Raw genomic sequence first — 22822 nt, 5'->3', positions numbered from 1 at the left:
CCTGCCAAGTTCTGTGCATTCAAAGATGCTCGGAACTAGTGTGTAACGTTTGTTTGTGTTGCATTATTTAAAAATACTCGGATAAAAAAAAATCACTTTAAGCGATGCTACTTTTAATAATATTGTCAGGAGATATTAGAGCCCCATAAGTGAAATGATATTTTTGTCCTGTATTTTCTTCTTGTAATTCACTAGACACACACACAAACACACGATACTTTTCATACTATACAAACACAGGTAATGCACAGGTTTTCCCTCACAGAACTTAATTCAATAAAATACTTTTAAATAACAAAGACAGGAAATTTGAAACACAGACACAAACCTGTCATGTCAAGTCTGAATCATGTGGGGCAACTCACTCATTTTAAGTACGTTAAGGTGTGTGCAGCTCCAGGATCGGCTCAACATTATGGATCACTGGAGCCTGATCCAGATCCGTGTAGTAAAACACCATCTCATGATCCAGCTCCAGTGCTACTGGATACAATCCCATTTTTCTTCCAATTGACTTCTATACTGACTAGTGATTATACCAACACATTATCGTGAAATCAAAGTTTTACTACTCATGCAATGTGAGGGGGACATTTCCCCATCATTGAAAAACGCTTCCCCTGTGTAAATTACGCCTATGTCTACAATGACATATTAATAGTCCAACAATGCATCAGCCGAGGACCCAGTAACATGGTGCTAAGTCAGGCAAGTCCAATGCATAGTAGGAGGGGTAGATCAATGTACATGTGCAATCTAAACCACAGCTCAGCAATGGCAATGTTCTAGCTCCTGATGAAGACCATGGTTAACCCAAGTGATTTTCATACCTTATACTGAAATATAATTATATTTAACCCTACTAACATGCCATTCAGTTTCAGTGGTATTCTAAAATCATCTTGTCCTGTGATAAAACACAGTAAAGCTTGGATAAACAACCCTAATGAAGAGTCTTACTGACAGCATTGACTGATTGATTCAGTTGAAATCAGACTCTGAGCATAAGGCTCTCAGAACAAGACACCAGAAAAACTAGTTGTGTAAGAGCTATAACAGAAGATTGCATAGAGCAGTATATAGATCTCAGCTTGGATTGAATCCACTTGGAAGATGGTTACTTCTTCATACATCAGAGCTATTGTAGTTATAGCTTAACTAGTTGTCCCATTTTTGCCCTTGATACTGTACAAACAAATAAACAAACAAACACAACATTCAGATATATTTAATTTATGTATTATTTGTATTTTGTACAATGGATACAAAGTTGTTCATGCAAATTAGACCACCACAACCTACATCCGTGAAAAGTATTTCTCTATTTCATATAAAAAAAATGAGGTCTCTTATTGCAAATTAAATGAAGTGCACATTAAAGCACATATGTACACATTTTTACCCAATGAATCATTTCGTATGATTTTTTTTTTCCCTTAGGAAAGTAATGTGGACGTGGGAGGCTTAATTTTTACAAACTAAGTCAAAACCCCGTCTCCGTTATTGTTCACTTGTACAAAACCTTGGGGGAAGGTTCCGAATATCCAAATCCTTTTCTTCACCTCTGAAAACAAAGCAGTATAAAACATGTAAATATGGAAACACACCTGTACTGTATGCACTTTAAGTCTTTAGTATACACCTAAATAAGTGAAGAGTTACACCTTGTAAATGTAGAATTGTCGCCTGTAACATTCAGTCAACTAAACAATGAAGCAATAGTAAAACTTTTTTTATAATTTGACTGCCAGGACCTACCAGGTACTGTAAAAAGTGTATTCATGCTGTTATGCAAATTATTACATATTTGTTAAGGTGATAAAAGGGGAATTCAAATTTATGAAAAAAAGCTCCAAATGTTCTCACACCGTGAAGCATACTAAAGAATAACACATTATAAAGCACGTCAAAATCATAGTATATTTTGTATCTGAACACATCCCTTAGATAGATCCCTTAGAGTTAATCCGCTGTCTTCACTGCAGAAGCGTTTCTATCAATATGTTTTTGCATTCCATTTTTAGACTTGATTGGTATGTACTGTAACTATTAATTCAGCACCTTTATCATACAATTGATGCACTGTAACCTTAGGGCTTTTAAACCAGTGTGTCAGATAAATGAGACCCTTTGCATAGTTGTGCTTTTAAACTTGCTGTGCTTTTTAAATTCTCAAGCCCCCTAACACTTGGGGGCAAGATAATTCCGAGTTAGTTAAAAAGCAACATTTTTATTGATTGCGCAAAGATCTATGACCCAAAGGCTGTGTGTATTATGGTAGCTTTTTTTTTTTTGTCAACCTGCAAGATTTTTGTCATTTTAATGTGTCTTCTAGCTTCTATTGTATTTGTTACCCTATGCCTCGAAGGTAACTGCTGGTATATAAGAACAGATACTAACCTTGTCTGGTTTATCCCTGTTTAAATATGTGCATTTTCAGTTTTTCTTGAGCATTATTGATTGAGGTGGCTCGTCAGTGTTGCAGACACCCAGCGATACAGCCCCTGTTTTCGAGTATGTCCTTAAGTCCTCAACATCATAAGGAGCTGTTGACCTGAAATGTAATCACAAGATGAAATGCATGGTTGCCAGCCTCAGATCTGCAGGGAAACCTATACCCGTTGGAACATATTTAATTAGTACTGAAAACAAAAATAAAAACAAATAGAGAAAAAAAAAAGATTTGATTGAAATTACCTTTTCAAATAAACATCAGTGATACAACCATCAAATTGGTCTTTTCCAAGATATATGCCGAGTTCATTGTTTTGGACATCTGATGCTGTACGGGGTCCAACTTTCCCTTCTTCCATTTCATCAACTATGAGTTTGGTCCTGAAAAGGGAGTAAATTGTTAAGACATTTATCATTTAGTACTTACCACTGGCAATATACTATACCATCTTATGCTTGCAAATGCATGTATTTTTCATCCTGTTCAGATTTACTTTATAAATAATTTTCTGTATATATTATATTAAATTAAGTAAATTAACTGAGGGTCACAAAACCCCCTGCAGTGTTTGGTGTATCGTGTGTTGTCAAAATCGCAAGGATTTTTTTATTCACACATAAGTAAATAAACCAGGGAATTACTTTTTTTCAACTTGTACTCTGGATCGTTAGCAAGGTTTTTCTTCTAAACACGCAGTGTATTCGTTCCTGCTCTGTCCTGCAATAATGCTGATGCTTAGATGGATATGAGGAGGGAGCGTGATCTGGATACACTGCGATCCTTAGAATCATTTGTTTTTTCTCCTGGCAATCGCTGAATAAATATTGAAAAATCTATTGCCTATTTGGTGAACCACGATGTAGGATTACAAATTTGAATAGAGGCAATGGGCAGGATTTTCAAAAGGTCATAAACAGAAATTTAACAGAGAGAGAGAGAGAGAGAGAGAGAGAGAGAGAGAGAGAGAGAGAGAGAGAGACTGACTTTTAAGATCCTTTATTAAACATTCCAATTAAAATCCATTAAAAATCAATAAAGGTAAAACACAACAAAAATAAGACTTATCAATATTAAAAATCTTAAAATACATCATGTTCTCCTTAAAAATAGATTTTAAATAAAAAAAGGATCATAAAAAATCAATTGAAAAAAAACCGTGTTTTCTTTCTGTTAAAAAACAGATTAAACCAAAAATAATAAAAACACTGTAAAAAAAAAAAAAAAAAAAAAAAAAAAAAAAATTAAACTAGAACAAAAACTGGAGCTCCCCCTCCTCACTCACAGCACACAAGGCGTCTCCCACACACCACCTCTCCTGGAAGCTCTCCAGATTACTGACCAGTTTAAAATACTCAAACTCTACTCTGATCTGGCTGACCACAAGCACCCTAAACTGACCCACCACACTGGTCAATCCAGAACCAGAGAGCTGGTTTTTCCTTGTCTTTAAAATAGCCAATTTGCCTGTCCAAATAAAAAATTAATTAGAACACACTTGTAGGATTACAAATTTGAAAAGAGCCAATGGGCAGGATTTTCAAAAGGTCATAAACAGAAATTTAACAGAGAGAGAGAGAGAGAGAGAGAGAGAGAGAGAGAGAGAGAGAGAGAGAGAGAGAGAGTGTACAGGACCAGAGTTAAATTCTTACAGACTACCTAGATAATTCAATATTTGTAGTTATTAAAATATTTTAGCCTTTTCTCATACTTGTGGTTAGGAATGAGATTTATTCACTTGTTTTAACCATTAGTATACAGAACATTTGTTGTATTGCTAAAATGATATACCGTTCGATATACCGATCATCGACATGGATTTTGCCTAAACGTATGTGTAATGTTGTCAGACTCCGCCCACACAATGGACAATTTTATTTATTTATTTATTTTTTAACCAAAAAAAGATTCCAAAAATGCACATTAAGAGTTGTGTATAGTAAGCTGTGGCAAAATGTCCCCCCGAATGAGGGTAAATTACTAGTGGCGTTTAATGATTATTTTTTTAAAATCCGTGCCGTCTGATTTTTACCCACACGCCAGATAATCGTAAATCAGCATTTTATATGTGAAGTGTTCTAAATAAATGTACATTCTGCGTGACAAAATGCACAATTTTAAATGAAGTCGACAAATTATACACATTAGATATTCCCATTATTTTTTATTTCCATTTTGGCTGCTGCTCGCTGGTGGACAGACGTCTCCCTGTACGCTAGTAGTTTCCATAACAGCACATTATGCTTCCATTCATTTTTCTTGATCTCGTTAACATGCATTTTGATTAACAAGTTCACTTTATCTAGTTTTTGAGGCAGGAAGTGATGTATGTGACCTGTGACAATTAAGTTTTTTTAACGAGAAATGCGTTCACCACCTGAACAGAAAAGCTAGCATAATGCATTTCTTGTAAACCTTGCAAGATGTTCTGTAACAATTTAATATGCAACATGTATTATGATCCCACAAGAGCCCTCTAGAATCCTAGACCGAGCGTGTAGCTTAAGTGTTTCTCTCAAAACATGCACCTACAGACATCGTGCATGTAGGTGCACAGGTAATATTTATGCAATTATTTAATCTGCTATAAACAGGCTTTAAACAGACCAGTGTCGCTCATATTGATCAGAATCACCACATGACGCCAGCAGCTAAAAATATTGTGTGAAAATACTGTCAATAAAAAAAATTAAAAAAATTAATAAAATCATTTACTTACCCCTCTGAATTTTTCGTAGCAACCAAATAGTGCCATTTACCATCCCCATAGTTCTTATCGGTCTTCAATAGTTTACCGTCTATGTTAAATGTGACAAAGCCATTTTCATTCAGTCTCAGATCTAGTTTGCTGCCCTAAAGGTAGAAAAGAAAATGTTGACTATATATTCAATACTTAATACTTAAACAGTACATAGAGGATTAATGACCATAATTATGAAGGGGTTTACTAGCTAGCATTGTTCTAAGTTCTATCTTTTTTCAATATGCTTCTTCCATTATGTCTTTTGGCCCTATATTACAACTTTTGAGTCATACAACTGACTTTTATAGAAATATGTGTCAGAAGGTAGGTATAAACGTCAGTGAATTGAAAGAAATCAAATGGCGTGTGAGTTGCTTGTTGTTGTAACAGGAAAGATAGGTTGCTGGCAGAGCATATTCTGAGTCTATTGTACTGTAGCTCAGATTTTAGACCAACAGCAGTGAATCAGATGCTAACCTATGGTGATCTGCACTGCAAGAAAGAGTCGAGTTCCCACTGCCACGAAGTTGGAGATGTAAAATGATTGATTTGAATCACAGCTGACTACTGTCTGATATAATCTTGTTACAGCTTGAAGCTGATTGGCTGATGAAAATCATTTTCTAATGCCTCTTGAAATGGAGCTCACAAGAAACAAGCTATTCAGTGTAGCTGAATTCAAGTTGCTGTATTTTTCATCCATGTAAGTCTATCCGAGGCCCCCAACATGGAAGTTATATTGCAATGTATAGTTGTCTCTAGCAAATACAGTATGTCTTGTTTTGGAACTCAGATGATTTGGGACTGGGCTTTGAGAACACGCAAGTGTTGCCCAAGAAGTGAATCATTTTGTTTGATGATTCACTTCTTGGGCAAAGTAGTTGGGCCTTTTTGGTAACACAAAGTACCAAAAAGGCTCTCTTCAGTCTAATAGTAACAACAACGAAAACAGGTTTGTCATTTTGTGGTGCATTCCTTGACGATTTAGCAAAATCTTTTTTACAGGCCTTCTGAGAAGACTTTCTTACCGCCTGGCTGTTCTGCAGAAGAGGAACATTAGTCTGTGTTGTTCTGAAACCCAGTCCTACCACAACGTTGTTGGTTAGTTCAAAACCATTTGGGGCAACGTCCAGATACCCCCCGAGTCCGATACTTGCAAAACGAGCAAGCTACAGTGGAAGAAAGAATGGGATTATAAAAAAGAAAGAAAACAAAGCACAGTAGACACAGTAATATTTTAGATATTATCCACCACTCTGGCCACCTGGTGGTCCATGATTACATAATACAAATGCACAAATTAAAACAGACAGCAAAGTAATAATCAGATATTTAGATAACTTTATAAATGTTGTTTTATCCATTTCACTGAAAATCATTGTTATTTAATATTCTTCTTCTTCTTATTATTATGAATTAGTCATTTAGCAGACACTTATCCTATTGCAATATTTGTACACACATATATATATATATATATATATATATATATATATATATATATATATATATATATACACACACACACACAGTTTGTATGTAATTTATACATACCAATGAGTCACTTGAGCATCCTCTACTAATGCCAACTGTGTCTCTGAGCTCTGCATTACCGCTAGGATGTTTCATGTTTTTAACACAGCCTCTTAGCGGTGGGATGTTTATATTTTTACTGGAGAGAAGAGGAAAAAAAAATATTATCTGAAAAAATACAATAAAAAGCTACAACAAACATTTGTAACTTTTGGATAATGACTAGTCCTGGTGAATTCTCTGCCGAGTTGGTCCGAGCAGATGGGTTTTACACTATATTACATTTTCAGAATATTACATTTCTTACCTGTTGAATTAGTGTTTTCTATCCATCACTAAAGCACTTTTTTATTAAATCTAATTTTAGAGTCTATTCTTGCATTCATTCAAATCAACAGAATCCCTGTTCAACATTGCTAAAAGATACTGATCTTGCTATACAGTAAGGAAAGTAATTCATAGGATTCAGTAGTTTATTTCTTTTTTATACAGTTTGTTTTCCATGCATTGTACTTGTTATATAAATAAGATACTACATGAACGTACATGGAGTGCTGTAGTGTGTGGCCTTAAACCAAAATTACTGTACAGCTCTGGCCAAAAGATTTGCATCACCATCTAAAATTAACTAATATTGCTTCATAAAGTCGAATGAAACCTGCTGAAGAATGTTATGTTAAAATATTGAATTACATACCGCTTTGTAGTTTTCCATATGCTTAATGAAATACTGACAAATTGCAAAATGTGACATTTTGAAATCTAACATGAAATACTGTACTACTATCATGGCTTTTGGTAGACTTTTGCGACCATTTTGTAATTTATTTGATTACATGATAAATAAAATATGTAAAGTGTGTTCATATAGTATTAATTTTAGGATTGAGACGTAATAATTAAATTATGTCTCAATCCTAAAATTCTAGGTGATGCAAAACTTTTGGCCATAGCTGTACAGTGGTTGTCATTCCTAAAACCTCACTTTCTGGTTAATTTCTACAGCACCTATAATGTAACTTTATGGAGAGAACCCTTTTCATAAACAATGAAAATCAGTTGAGCCTACCTCTTTCTTATCGATGTTGTTACTCCGCCAATGTAATATTCACTGAAGGGGTCTTCTATATCAATCAATTCTGTTATATTATTGCTACCCATAGATATAATGAATCGTATATGCATTAAATATATAACCACCGTCTAAAAGAAAAGAAAAAAAGACATTCATAAATATAATATGCAGAATATAATATAATGCAGCAGAAAATGCAGCAGCACGATTATGAAAAAAACATCTAAATCACTGAAGGGGTTCTATTGAATTGATCTACCAAAATAACTCCATATATTTTCCACACCATGCACATTCATTCACTATTAAACATGTATATTTGAAAAAAATCTATACTCTTGTGCAGTGGTTTTCAACCTGTGGTACGCGTACCAGTACTGGTACGTGACAGGCTTGCAACTGGTACACACCGGGAGTTGTTCTTTATGACGATATGATTCCTCAACCACAATACTCCCTCAATCGTAACGTACCTGTTTATACCACTGAACCACAGAGAAATTAGAAATTATGAGGAGAGGTATTTGTTTTGAACTTTTAAAGTTACTGATGGGGAACCAAAGCAGTAACTCTGTGTTGTTGTTTGTGGTGAACTCTTGTCAAACAATTAGATGATGCAATCAGATGTTCAGTGTGAAACCTGGTTGTAATGGGATAGGTCTCGGTTTTACAACAGCAGTTTAAGATTGCACATGATTACTGGTACACCTGGTGGTCAATGCTGGAAACACTGGTGCTTGATGAAAAGGTTGAAAACCACTGCTATCTAGCTCACATGTATTTTCATTTAAAACATGAGATCTGGTACTACACTAGGTTAAAGAAATCTCTGTTTGCAGACTTTGCTTTCTGACAGTCTTCCACTTTCATGGTAATTTCACCAGGAGAGGGAAATTGCCCCCACTCCTTCAGGAACTGTTAGTAACCAACCAGCTGACCGACTTTGCAGTCAGTTTTTGACTAAGGACACTGCTGAGGTGAAATGACCTAGGAAGTGCAAATGTAAGATTTCCTGGAAAGGAAGGCAAGTATCTCTCCAAGTTTGCGATGAATGTATCACCAAAGTTTAAAAAAAAAAGATAAGAAAGGATCAAAGACAACAGACAAAAAGATGCTGAAGCTGTGGATTATAAAGAAGTGGTTACCACGCTGTCGTTTCCATTAAAGATCTTCTGTGATGTTCTTGTTTCTTTCTCTGGCATGTTTTCAACCTTGCCACGCCATACAACTTTACCTTGCTCTAAGGTTATAATGAAGTGGCTCTTCTGCAAAAAAAACCCCAAACAACAAAGATTTACAATTACATATAACCTGACTTCCATATTCAATCTACCAAAACTAGTTACATACATTGTAAGACATTGTCAATTTAATTGTTATGATATTAATACTGTATATTTGGGGAGACTGCAACCATCATCATCGTTTTGGGAAAAGTACACAGTTGTTTACAGACCATGCAGATTACTATCTCCCATTGAAGAGGGAAGTTACTTCAATGGATCAATGTACGCACATAGTAGGCAATTAATATTATTTTATTATTTCCTATGTACTATATTTGATACTACTCTTATTTCAGGTTGATACTCTCAGGCAAATACATTTTTATGTACAGACGTCTCCACTATATCCCAGTTGCACCCCCAGTGGTATATTCAAGGCTGTTTATTTACCTCATTTTCAATGTAGAACAGTAATGCATTATCTGAGTTAGTTTGAATGGTAAACTCATATCGGCCAAAACACTTGCTGCTTTTTAGGTCTATACGTGCGAAACCAGTGCCTTCAAAGAAATACTGGTCAGATCCTTCTTTGTATCTGTAACACAAAATGATAACCAGCATAGTATCAATAAGTAAGGTTTACACACAAACATTTTTATTAATCAACTGCAATATTACCAGTGTCATAACCTCAGTTACAATCAAGGTGATGGATTAAACCTAAAATTATATTACAGTACAAATCAAGCTATAATAAGACAGAAATTAAAGGTACCTTTAATGAAAGTATAAATAATTGTATTCAATAACACATTCATTCTTTTTCTGGTAACTGGTCGACATTTCACTGATAAATGTTAATAAAGATATAAAGCAGCACTCAAAGTATATTCACACTGAGATACATATGCAAAGTGTTTTAATTAATCTAAGTGTTTTAATTAATTTAACTGAACTAGCGGATAGCAAGATATTACAAGAGGACAAACGTCACTGTTTTACCTTTTGCAGGGTGATTCCACATTCACGTTGTAAACTTTCTTGAAGTTATACAGGCTGATGACTTCATCATTTAAGGCATCTAATTCAATGCAGCCCTTGTATTTTGGTAATTTAAGGGACGGTGGAGGCTGTCAGCAAAAAAACCAAAAAAAAAAACATTGTTAATAAGCGTGTCCCCAGCTGAATTAATAGTGAAAACCAGTTTGAACCTGTCACTGCATCTATCATTACAACAGACCCCACAATGAACTCAAATCAACTGATCTATGAGTTTCATGCTATGTTCATTTCCTTGCTAATTTTAATGACTGCGAATTGCGCTGTTTTGTCTAACAAGCTTCTCTAAAATGGCCACGTCTGTTCTTTTTGTTTTAGCCGTTTAGATTGATTGAGGTCACTTTTTTTTGTTAAGACATTGGTGTGGAATATGTTAGTTTCAGAAGAAAGAAAAAGGTTAATGGTCTTTTTTTGTTAATTTTGTTTGATAAAGATTTAAAATGTTACCTTAAACTCGTTGGGAAATCCTCCAACATAAAACACTACATCATTGGGATCAAGATTTAGGAGGTTATCGGTGTATTCCCCGTCTGCGGTTATTGGTGGTTGGTTTTCAGGTGAGGTAGAAGTAGATGCTTTCGTGTAAAGGAGTTTTGCATTCTGGTAAATCCTGAAACATTAATAAATATAGTAGTAAATAGATTAAAAAAAAGATACAGGGCTACCCCTTATCATTTTGAGTTTGTTTTCCTAATTGTTTATTGTTTTTCATGTACTGTCTACCAAAGCTGTTCTTAACTAAAGCCGCACGATAAAAAAAAAAAAAAATTCTAGCTCAAAGCTAGGTGTTTTTATATATCATGTTATAAATAAGGAAACTTTAGAATTATAATTACTACTTTGTGCACAAGATGATACGCTTAATATAATGTTTAAGTTTAGTTGATCCGTGGGGAAATAATAATAATAATAATAATAATAATAATAACAATAATCTGGCATGATACCATTTCAAAATAACAATAAAAAAGTCAGGGATATCAGACACATAATGAATGGTTTTAGAAAATCAGCATTAATAAAATTAATTATGACACTATATTACCTCTCAAACTTGACCTTGTCCAGAATAGATTTCTTTTGATTACTTTTCGCGACTGAGGAGTCCATCTGAATCTTATGCTCTTTACCTCGCAAGTTGTAAACACAAAAAAGCCTATTGTCCCTCAGAGCCATGCCTATGTAGTCTGTCGAAGCCTGAAAAGAAAAAAAAAACACATGTTCTAAATGCGCCCTTTATAGCGTGGTCGATGCCTAAAGATGCGCTTTAAGATGGGTTCTATAATGAAACTTTCTGCTCTGCAACATGTAAATTAGTTGTATTATTAAACAAAGATGTACTACCAGTAGTAGGACTCATAGGTAGTTGTAATATAGTGCTATACATACAGAGTGTGTGTGTATATATGTATATATATATATATAATATATATTAAAATGTTACAACAACTCACATCTTTTTTGCCCAGATACATCACAAACATATTTCCACTGTCTGCCTGGCGATGGCGGCGGTCTCCTCTGGTTAAAGCCGGTCTGTGGAGGTACATTGACAGGGAAGTATAGGCCTTCAAGTCTTCAAGGTTACGGGGAGGCTGTACCTCTACATGAGAATTGCCATTGAAAATCATCGGCACAACAATCTGTGAACACACAATGGAAACAATATGTTTTATATATAAATAAAAATGTTAAAGTAGTCGCTGGCTATTAGAGAACACTCCTAGGGAAGCAAGCGAAGTGTTCTCTAAGACAGAGCTGACTACCGGACACAATATGCCAAGTCCAATCACGATGAATCAATACATACAAATGTATTTATTATTTTTGTCATGATGCACGTGCATCAGCATATGAAATTAACAGAATAAGTAAGAGAAAAGCAATAGACAGGTGTACATTAATAAACTCTAATAATAAACTGACAAACTAATGGCTTATAAAATAACTGACAAACTAAATTAACAAAGCCCCCTTACATACAGTAAAATGAGTATGTGAATTAATTTTAACAATGGTTATTACGAGACAGCAGCCCTACGCACAGTAAATAAATGCTGCAGCAGCTCCAGATAATTCTTGAGAAGACAAGTCAGTTTTGAAAAAAAAGGAATAAACCATTTGAGTTTGATGATGAGGAGTTATCAGGTTACAAAACAGTACTGTATCAGTTCTGAAACAGTTAGCAACGAATCGCTATCGGTGTCAAAACGTGTTCTTTTATGTGAAGATCCTGTTCCGTTTAGCTTGAGCATTTACAATGAGAAAGTGTGCTCTTCGGAGAGGTGTATTATGTCCTATATGCAGAGACTACTAATTAATTGTCACGTCAAGACAGTCTTCTCATAATCGTAATAGAAAAAGGATGGTTTTCCAATGACTTTAAACTCCCAGTGACAGATAGAAACATGGCACAAATAGATTATAAAAACACACCTTGTTGGCAGCATCCCTGGCTTGTCTAATCAGTTCCTTGATGCGCTCTACATTGTCAGAGATGTTACTGCTAGGGGTTAGCTGCTGGCTCATCTCCTCTAACTTGTCCATCCTGTCCAAGAGTGTTGGGATGGCACTGCTGATGTTTTTCACTGAAAGAAACAGCATAAAATAAGGCAGAGCAGAGAAAGGTGGTCCAGAAACTCACTACAATTCAGTAGTTCGGGACAAACACCAATCACAAAATGTTTTAGTACAAATATTTATTGTAGAGAATGTGGAGTATGCAATTTAACAGAAAAGTATGCTGTATATACACATTCATTTGGCATCAAACCTAACTTGGTTTGAGGGTTCGCTGCCTGGCCGACTGGACGAGGCTGAGACCCCCATTTGATAAAACATAAAAACTGTTATTAAGAAAGGTGGAGATGGGGAGGTGGTGGGTTACGATGAAATCAAAATGCAACTGAGAGATAAGTGAAGCGGGTATTTATAGTGCTAACAATTTAAATTAGCTAATGTGTAAATTGAATGATTTAATTTGGTGATGCGGAGATTGGTGTCTGACCCTCCTCCCGAACTTTAATTATAAATTTCATTTATGAAATTAGTTTGTGCATGTTATTTTTCATTTTATACATGTTATGTAATAATTTGTTGTTGTATTATAAAGCTGCATCTCTACTTTAATATGTATCTTTCAATAGAATATCTTTCAATAGAATATATATATATATATATATATATATATATATATATATATATATATACACACACAAAAAGTCATATGTGCACTCCAATGCTTAGTAATTAATGAGGTGCTGGCCAAAGCAAGATAATAGTATTGTATCAAAAATGTGTATTATTGGCCGCATAAGATGGACATGACCCCTGTTATCTTCAAAATTCAAGTAATTTTATTTATATAAAAATCTTAAAAAGAACAAACAAACAAACAATGTGTTTCAGCACGTCCGTGCCTTCATCAGGCTTCCTGTGTGTGTGTGTGTGTGTGTGTGTGTGTGTGTGTGGTAACTATTAACACAAGTCATGCTTTGAAATTTCAGATTAACAGGATTGATATGATATTGATATTATCAGGATTGATATGATAGCTCAGGGTCCTATTGAACTACTGATTTTGAAATCAGACCATTTCATACACTTACCTGTTCGATCAACGTCATTTAAAACCTTGTTCAAATTGGAATCAGTGGGACCGACCCCATTACTGTATTTAATCTTGTCCACTTCAGTTTTGATTGGGTTCAACTTGTTTATAACATCCCCTGCTTTGTCTTGGGCCCTGCCCGCCATATCCTTTGCACGGTTGATAGTGTCTGAAATATCATCTGAAATATATGTAACACATAGAAAATATATTTTACTAACGTAATTCAATGAATGATTTATGTACATTGCATGTTGTTGACATTTTCTGATTTTAAGAAGTTAGCATTTGTAAATACTGGGCCTGTTTTAATGGTCTTAACTGTAGCAGCTCAAAGCACTACCACCATTTAACTGTATAACCATGCCCGTGGTTACCCCTGTGGGTGAATGTATTGACCACCCCTGATTAATATCACTGAACACAATAAAATTACACTGGGAAGAGGTTTTAGTTTTAGGACAACAGTATTTAGATGCACCACAGTTTAGATCATTTAAATAGACCCCCATTGTTTTAAGCAAACAGTTGAGTAGGGAATAAACCCAAGGACAACCAAAGAGAAGAAAAGGGTGTGCAACAAAAATGTGACACCTGATGGAAAAGCCTTTAGTGCTCAGAGGACTCAAACCTGTATTATTTACCTCTTATAATATTGCCGAGTTCATCTTGTGCTGATTGCAGGTCGTTCTGCAGGGTTTTCCTCTTGTTTTTTGCTGCTCCAAAACGTTTGTTTAAATTCATGAGTTCGGGGGTAACCGCTGTAAAATCAAGAATGACAGAAAGGGTATTAATGGCACTGCTGCAGATGCTCTTTACTCCCTCAAACACTGTGTAACAAAAGAAAACTGAACCACCAAAAGCACTTTCCTTGTGGTGGTGCTGACCTACAGCTGTTTACTGGTATATAAATAGAGTTTGGATCAAGAGGCGAGTTTCTTTAAACTGTCGGTCATGGTTACTACAGCTGGCACATTACAACAACGATTCAAATGTGGAACTACTGAGAAGTCCCAGCGTAAACCACATAAAAACACAACTATGAGTTGCACTGCTGATAAGCAGGAGCCTCTTCAAATTCACAACCCAGTGTGTGAAAGTATTTTGGTTTGTGTATTTTAATATGTATATTTTGCATGTGTAGCTTGTTGTGTCTCCTCTCTTACATATGTAGAAATGTAAAGCCCTTCCTCCGTGGAAATCACTTGTGAATAAGGTTCTATCCTCATTTACAGGTATATCTCAAATATTTCACTGATAACCCATCATACTTTGAGGAAAAAGTTGTCAATACACAAACCCTTTACAGACTCTTAAGAGTTTACCATATTTCAAATAAAAATAAAATAAAATAAACATCATCATCCAAATGATAACCTTGATAAGGTATCGCAAGACTTATTTGTCTAAATACTTGTATGGTTGTTTCTTTGTGACTTGATTTTTTTTCCAGTTCTGCAAGGGTTCAGCAAGGACAACCCACAAGTAAACATAGTAAATAAACACAACAGAATACCTTTTAACTTTGCCTCAGTATTTTTTGCATTGTTCAACAGTTTGTCACCAGCGTCTCTTAGCTTTTTGCCCTTGCTATTCAAGTCTTCTTGTTGCACGGTCTACAAAAATAATGCATAAATAAATAAATAAATAAATAAATAGATAGATACAAAAATAAGAAAATAAATAAATTTTGACACACACACACAGACAGAGCTGTAAATACAGCATTAGAGTATTAGGTACTGTACTACAGCATTGTAGTACAGTACCTAAAAAATTTACGTGAACTAGCAGACAGGTTCCTCCATAAATCCCAGATTCGTCTTCTTTAGCTTGTATCTTTTGTTCCATTCATACATTCAATGGCAAATATTTTGAATAGTGATCTTTTTTAATGTCTTTGTGGTGTAGTCCACATTACCCAGTGACAGTCAAATGTTTGTCATTGAACTGATTACGTATCCTTTAGTCACTCTAAATTGACATTGACCACAATTGAGTTTTAGTTATTTTAGAATTTTATATATATATATATATATATATATATATATATATATATATATATATATATATATATATATATATTATAGCTGGTGTACTGTATTTAATTCTATATATCTAATTAACTGCATAACGAGTGACAAAGCCCTCTCGTAAAGCTTACATTTAGTGCATTTTCAGCAGCCTCTTTGGCTCTGTTAGCTGCATCCTCAGCAGCTTTGATTACATCAGTGATATTCTTATAAGCCTCAATACCATCAACTGCAAAGCGCACAGCGGAATTACTGCTTGCATTTTTCACAGCCCTACAAAAGGAGAGAGAGAAAAAAACATGGGTACGCATATCCATACCAAGGACACATAGGATAATTATAAAGTCACTTGCCCACTTTGCATTGCTGTTGTTGAATCGTATAAAATGGCATGCTCACTATCCTCACAACTTGTGAAATCATTTCTTGTAATAAATAATCCTTAATAAATACCAGTAGCTTAGACAATTCTGTGCATAGCACAAGTGTTTCCCCAATGCCAAGGATAATAATGCTGCTTACTCTCGCAACTCCTTTGCCTGCCGATCTAGGTTCCGTGCATGCTCCTCTGCCTTCAAAACAATGTCTTCTTTGCTTCCAACTTGAGCAAGCGCCTTTACTTCATCACTGAGTAATGATTTTGCTCCATCTAGCTGAACTGCCAGCCTTTCATACTCCTGAAAATAAAGAGAAATGCCTAGTTAGAATTGGTTGCACATTATCCATTAAATACATTCTGATTAATTTAATGACAAGTGGAATCTCTCTGTAATTCATTTTCATTCAGATTCCAAATCCTGATATCCTGTGGACATGGTCCAGTTTCAATAAACAAACATTGCACAGGCTCCCGTGCACAGCCTATCTGACTTTTTATTAAAATCAAGGAGACAACCTTGATGCATAATTTAATCAACACAGGAAAGACAGCTGCCTTCTGTAGTCAGTAGTTCATATTTTTTGTGATCGGAAGGAGGAGTAGTTAAATACATTACAGTAAGATTTCATAGGATATGGCTACTTTTTCTTAGGGGTGTGTTTGACCCTACTACTATTAAGTCAATGTAATGTTTTGTATTGTGAATAATTTAGAAACCCTGCATTTCTCATAAAAGTAATTAATATAAAAGTTGTTGGTAACCCTATCAGCTCTGATATAGCCTAAATTGCATCAAACTTGAGCAAGCGCAGCATCAAACTTGAGCAAGTGCAGCAGTGTGGAGTAGTGGTTAGGGCTCTGGACTCTTGACCGGAGGGTCGTGGGTTCAATCCCCAGTGGGGGACACTGCTGTTGTACCCTTGAGCAAGGTACTTTACCTAGATTGCTCCAGTAAAAACCCAACTGTATAAAAGGGTAATTGTATGTAAAAATAATGTGATATCTGTATAATGTAAATTAATGTATAATGTGATACCTTGTAACAATTGTAAGTCGCCCTGGATAAGGGCGTCTGCTAAGAAATAAATAATAATAATAATAATAATAATAATAACTTAGTATTGTACAAATAAATGTTTAAAACTATGAGTAATCCCTTGTTGTACATCTCAGTAAAGTGTTGGCATAAAATTCACAACCTGTTTTAAAAAGAGAAATTCTGTAAAAAAAAAAAAATATATATATATATATATATATATATATTTTTTTTTTTAAATATATTGCTTTATAAGAGTACCACAAAACTTTGTGACACTCAAGCTCTGGAAGAACAAGGGCTTAGCAGAAGTAAACTTGCAGCCCTAATTTTTGTCTAAATAAAAATAAATGGAGTTTAATTTTAATGATCATGACCCAAGAACAACATTTTGACTAGGCACTCATTGCTGGGAATCAAATAAATAGTGTGCCTCACACACTTGTACACTACAGTGAACATGCTTTTTTAACTTGGTGTTATGAATTAAACAAACAAACAAAAACAGACTGTCTTTTTCTCTTTCCACTTCTAATCTTCAGCCCTATCTAGAATAGTTTAACGTTAGAAGTATAGAAAAATTAAATAATTTCCTTTACTGTTGTAGCCTCCCATTTTACTACATATCTCTCTGAAAATGTGCACCTTTTCAGGGAGATAACTGAGTCCATCATTCAGTATGTCCTTTTAACAAGGGAGTAAACTTTCTCTCACAGGTTTCAACTGGCAGAACATTCCCTGTATAACAAGTCAGTCCATTTGTTTCTATTGTTCCACCAGTTACCATGACGTCGCATGTTATTATGGTTTGCGTTCAGTCAGAGGTTCTTGTTAAAGCAGTTTTTATTCTGTGCTTTAATACCAAAGGAAGTCCCAAGTTAGAACTTTTATTTGTACTCTGTTTTCTTTTGTTTTTCCCTTATGGGATGGAGCTTGCTCCATCACAATTACCATACTCCCTGTTCTTTAGAATGCTTACCCATGCTTTCACTATGCTTTATTACACTTTATTAAACTTTTATAATTATTATTATTATTATTATTATTATTTATTTCTTAGCAGACGCCCTTATCCAGGGCGACTTACAATCGCAAGCAAATACAAATACATTCAAGTGTTACAATATAAGTCATACAATAAGAACAAGAGGGTATAAGGGTGTTTTCTCACTGAAACGTTTTTTTTTTCTTACCACACGGCTCTCATCCAGCTTCCTGAGAAGGTCATTGGTCTGGTCAAGTTGAACTTTGGCCAATTTAACCTGATCATCAACCTTTTCTTGCTCTTGCTTCAATTCTTGTATCCTTGCCTGAAAAAGGTGATAATGTAGACAATATATTTTACTGTACTTTCACCATGGTCAGCCTTTATTAAGGATAATTTGACTTGGATGAAGAAGACAATGAAAAGTTACAGCAAAGTAGCAAGAGTATTTCTTATTTTCATAGTGCATACAGTATTTACTATATATATATATATATATATATATATATATATATATATATATATATATATATATATATATATATATATATATAGTAAATTATTGCATGTGCATCGCTCTTACAATATATATGCTGGGCAGTAAACCAATTCATGTGTATGAAAATCATCTGTCAACATCACAGAAGATCCTTACACAGTCTTATTTCAGTCCAGAATGCTTGCTTTTGTATATGTGTACACTGTACATGCAATTACCTTTGTATCTGATAATGCAAGGAGATTTCCCTCGTTTAAATGACTGGCTTTGTCAACGGCTCCAGAAGCTTCTTTCAGTGCATCCCGGAGGTCATTCAGCTTTGTATCGTACTGTTTCAACAAGTCAGAGACCTTTTCAGACTTTCTCTGGTTTTCCTTCAGTTGTTTCACCAAGTTATTCTTCACACGGTTCAGCACTGAAATATTGACAGAGGAGTATTAGTTGTCGGCTGCCTGTCTTCCAGTTTTTCAATTTCCACAAAAAGTACCTCCAATTACGGCACCTCCAGCACTAAACTGTTATTGCATGGTTACATTACCATAACATACGTCTACAAACAAGAGTATGGCTTCCTATCTCCTTTTCTACATAATTTAAATAGCCTCTTTTTTCCAGTGTTTTCATAGATGAGAAAATAGTTGGCCTTTGGTCACATATGGATATTGAACATAGTCAACACAACAGCAGATAAGTTCCAGTTTCTTATCTGTGTCTTGTTTTATCTAAAGGTAATTGCTTCAAAGGTTTGGAGGACTAGTGAATTAGGAATTGGTTATGATGAACCAAAGGTGCTATCTGTAATCTGTATTTTAAAATTGCTTACATTTCTGAGCCTCCTCTCGTTCTCTCTCTGCCCGCAGCTTCTGTGAGTTGAAGTCATGTTGCTCCATCTCCCTCACCATGCGCTTGGCCTCAGCCAGCTTCTCTCCCATGTCCCCTTTCAGCTGTGCAAGCAGCTCTGGAAGCAAACAAAACCATTCAATGTACGCAAAGCTGATAAACCAAGGTCTAGATTATCAAAAATTTTTACTCCAAATTTTGTGACAGTAACTTTTTTGTTTAAGCTTAAGAATAGTATAAATAATTGGTGTGTGTGGATGGTGGGGGGAGCTCTGAGAATCTGGCTGTTGTATACAGCAAGTACAATTCTTACCTTGAATTCTCTTCCAAACAGTTTGGACTTCAGACACCAGGTCTTGGGCTCGCTGGTTTGTCTGCTCAATATTGTTTAACACAGTCTGAGTATTTTTGGAATTCTTGTTAGCCTGGATGGAAAGAACACAGAACAAGGGATCTCTGTTCATTATGGGGAGAATCTGTGGAGATGTAACATGTGAAACAGCCTCCAGTGGAGTAGGTAGTAGTTTATATTTTTACATTGTTACTGGTTTATTCCTCCATTTGCCTTTGCATTTCAAATTAAGACCCTTAAACAACATCACCTGTAACTATCATTCCCATGTTCCTGTTTTATCTTTTGGTCCACAGTAATTTCGTGTTTAATATTTAGTCTCAGTTTTAGCAGTCATTTTGCATTTGTCACTTCCTTCCTGAACTTCCTAGCATTAAAATGTGCTGAACATACAGGTTTGGCATAGTGTATCAGGCAATTACCTTTTCCCCCAGTGTGGTTATATCTTGAATAAGATCAATGGTGGCAGACTCTAACTTGTCAGCCTTCAATCTCTGGCTCGCCACATTGGAATGGTATCTGTTTAACAGGTTCTGAAACAAGAAAGAACAAAGCATTTTGCAATAAAGTTAACTTGAATTGTAGAGAAGTCGGAAGATACTGACAAATAACAAATCAAATATGTGTCACATCAATTTAATAATTATTATACTGCATTACATCTATTCCAAATCAGAACAGGTGCCATTCTGCAACAAACAAATCCATTGTTGCATTTTTGGTCATGACCTCATGTGTTTTTGTTACTGAATGGGTAGGAGCAGAACAACAAATTGAAGGTTGTTAATATTTAATAATAATGCTAAATTAAACATTAGAATGCAATTAAGACACTGAAATATTTTACTAGCCTATAATAGTTAATAGAATAAGAGTTTGTCTCATAATGAGTGTGCATATATTGTACAGTGAGAACCTCAACTAAAAACAAATGTACCTTTGTCTCCTTGATACTTTTTTCCAATTTCTTCATTCTTTCCTGGGCAAAAGCGCTTGCATTAACATTTTGGAGCTGTGATTTTAAGTCTGCAAGATTTCGATCCATTCTTTCCAGGTCATCTGTTAGGGTTTGAACACAGCTATCGCATTCTGGGAACAATGAAAAAAAAAAATTGCACTGTGAACAAACAAAGCATGAACTAAACATGCAGGATATGTTACATACAGTAAACAGCTCTTTTATAAAAGTAATTGTCAATTATTTACTTTGTTGTTCAGCAATATTGGATTGTACTACTTTTAGATTCTTCCATTTGTTTTTTAATGTTTAATTAATTGTGCCTTAGGAGACAAATGCATTTCCCAAAACTGTCATTGCAATTTAAGGCACTGAAATGACCTACCGTCACACAGGTCATCCATGCCTATATCCTTTGGCTCCAGATTTCTGCACACTGAATTAGAGAGAAAATGGTTTTACTCAAAGATCCAATTATGCAGTATATAAAGTTTAACATTGTGGTAATTCTGTATGTGTGTTGTAGTCAAAAGTTTACATACCCCAATGGAAATGTATAATTTCTAGAAATTTCTCGAAAACAAATAATTTTGCTCTTGTGGGGTGAGGAACAAATTATCTACAATTATTTATTTCATCAGTTTCTTTTGCAAAACTCCAATGCTAATTCAAAAGTGTTCTTACCCTGACAAGGAAAATGAAATTAATAGCTAGTTGAGGCACCTTTAGCAATAATAACCTTTTTTAAATGATTAGGATATTTGTCAATGAGCTTTTGGCATAATTCTTTAGTGATTTTTGACCATTCTTCACCGCAAAATTGTTCCAGTTCATTCAAATTCTGAGGACTTCTCTTGAGCACAGCCTTCTTCAGCTCATACCAAAGATTCTCAATCGGGGCTTTGACTAGGCCATTCCAGAACCTTGATTTTATTCTTCTTTAATCATTCTGAGGTAGATTGTATGTGTGATTTGGATGTGTTGGAATGTCTAGTTGCTCTTTAAACCAAGTTTTGTAGCGGAGGGTTTCAGATGATTGGCCAATATCTTTTGGTATGCTATGGAATCCATTTTACCATGTATTGGAACTATATTTCCTGCGCCATTAGAGAAAAAAACAGCCCCATAGACTGATATTACCACCTCCATGATTGACGGTAGGTATGGTGTTCTTTTCTTTGTTTGCCTCACCAGACTTTCTGCAAACGTAACGACTATCAGCATGACCAAATAGCTCGATTTTTGTTTTATCACTCCACAAAACCTTTGACCAGAACTTATATCCATCATTCAAATGCCATTTTGCAAACTTTAAGCAATTGTCCTTGTGACATTTTCCTAAGAGTGGCTTTTTCCTTGGCCTGTGACCATTGAGAACTTCACCATGCAATACTCGACCTATGGTTGAAATGGAAACCCCAGTCCCACTTGCAGCCAATTCACTCTGAATATCTTTGGCAGTCAATCTCAGATTGTTATTAACCTTCCTCACAATTCTTCTACTTGTTCTTGGTTTCACCGAACCTTCTTTCTTACAGACCGAGGGAGCGTTGTGACAGTACCATGAGTCTTGTACTTCTTGATAATAGAAACAATAGTTTAAATTGTTATACTCAAATGCTTGGAAATCTTCTTGTATCCTCCTTCAGCTTTATGACAATACATCATTTTCTGCCTAAGGTCTTCAGATAGCTCTTTACTTTTTCCCATATTGACTTATTGGTAATGACAGCAATCATCCTATGCCTTTTATATTCTCTAAGAATCTTCCCTACAATCCAGCATTTTCTAGACTTTTCTAGAATTAGGTTCTGCATTATCATATTGAAATTTCTAGCACCTTGTAGACAATAATATCATAGCATCAAAGGGTATGAATACTTTTGAATTAGCATTTTTAGAGTTTTGCTCAGTAGAGAAATTTTAATACAGTACACATATTGAATATTGAATATGAATATATCTCCATCTCCGGTGGATGAATATGTGCGTCAGGTATATTTAATGTTCTGGCAAGTAGAACTGAGGACATTGTTCCCTCA

The 22822-nt window shown here is 35.0% G+C and overlaps 1 protein-coding gene across 1 annotated transcript; it reads right to left on the bottom strand.

Annotated features, from left to right (window-relative positions):
- Nucleotides 1–1212: 1212 nt before the first annotated feature.
- Nucleotides 1213–21209, bottom strand: LOC117394529 (laminin subunit alpha-3-like). Its single transcript, XM_059015930.1, has 26 exons — nucleotides 21166–21209; nucleotides 20760–20911; nucleotides 20245–20355; nucleotides 19784–19895; nucleotides 19454–19588; nucleotides 18849–19045; nucleotides 18340–18456; nucleotides 16254–16408; nucleotides 15863–16004; nucleotides 15215–15314; nucleotides 14343–14459; nucleotides 13697–13879; nucleotides 12525–12676; nucleotides 11543–11731; nucleotides 11134–11285; nucleotides 10536–10698; nucleotides 10032–10159; nucleotides 9480–9624; nucleotides 8949–9068; nucleotides 7798–7931; nucleotides 6750–6867; nucleotides 6224–6364; nucleotides 5172–5305; nucleotides 2698–2835; nucleotides 2401–2554; nucleotides 1213–1564 (listed from the first exon to the last, which is right to left on the bottom strand). Exons 1-25 carry the CDS (start codon nucleotides 21182–21184, stop codon nucleotides 2437–2439), a joined length of 3372 nt encoding a protein of 1123 aa, XP_058871913.1. The 5' UTR covers nucleotides 21185–21209; the 3' UTR covers nucleotides 1213–1564; nucleotides 2401–2436.
- Between the last annotated feature and the right edge of the window lie 1613 nt (nucleotides 21210–22822).

Source organism: Acipenser ruthenus, chromosome 3 (assembly GCF_902713425.1).
Source record: "Acipenser ruthenus chromosome 3, fAciRut3.2 maternal haplotype, whole genome shotgun sequence".
Taxonomy (NCBI): Eukaryota; Metazoa; Chordata; class Actinopteri; order Acipenseriformes; family Acipenseridae; genus Acipenser; species Acipenser ruthenus.
The sequence above is the reverse complement of the archived record's forward strand: the minus strand, read 5'-3'. Positions and strand labels throughout refer to the sequence as shown.

What these genes read in the sequence shown, in the direction of transcription:
- LOC117394529 (XM_059015930.1), bottom strand. An exon ending in TGTATCTGGGCAAAAAAGAT is followed by an intron (nt 11,286 to 11,542) that starts GTGAGTTGTTGT and finishes TTTTCTTTTCAG; the next exon opens with GCTTCGACAGACTACATAGG. An exon ending in TTAATGGAAACGACAGCGTG is followed by an intron (nt 7,932 to 8,948) that starts GTAACCACTTCT and finishes CTTTTCTTTTAG; the next exon opens with ACGGTGGTTATATATTTAAT.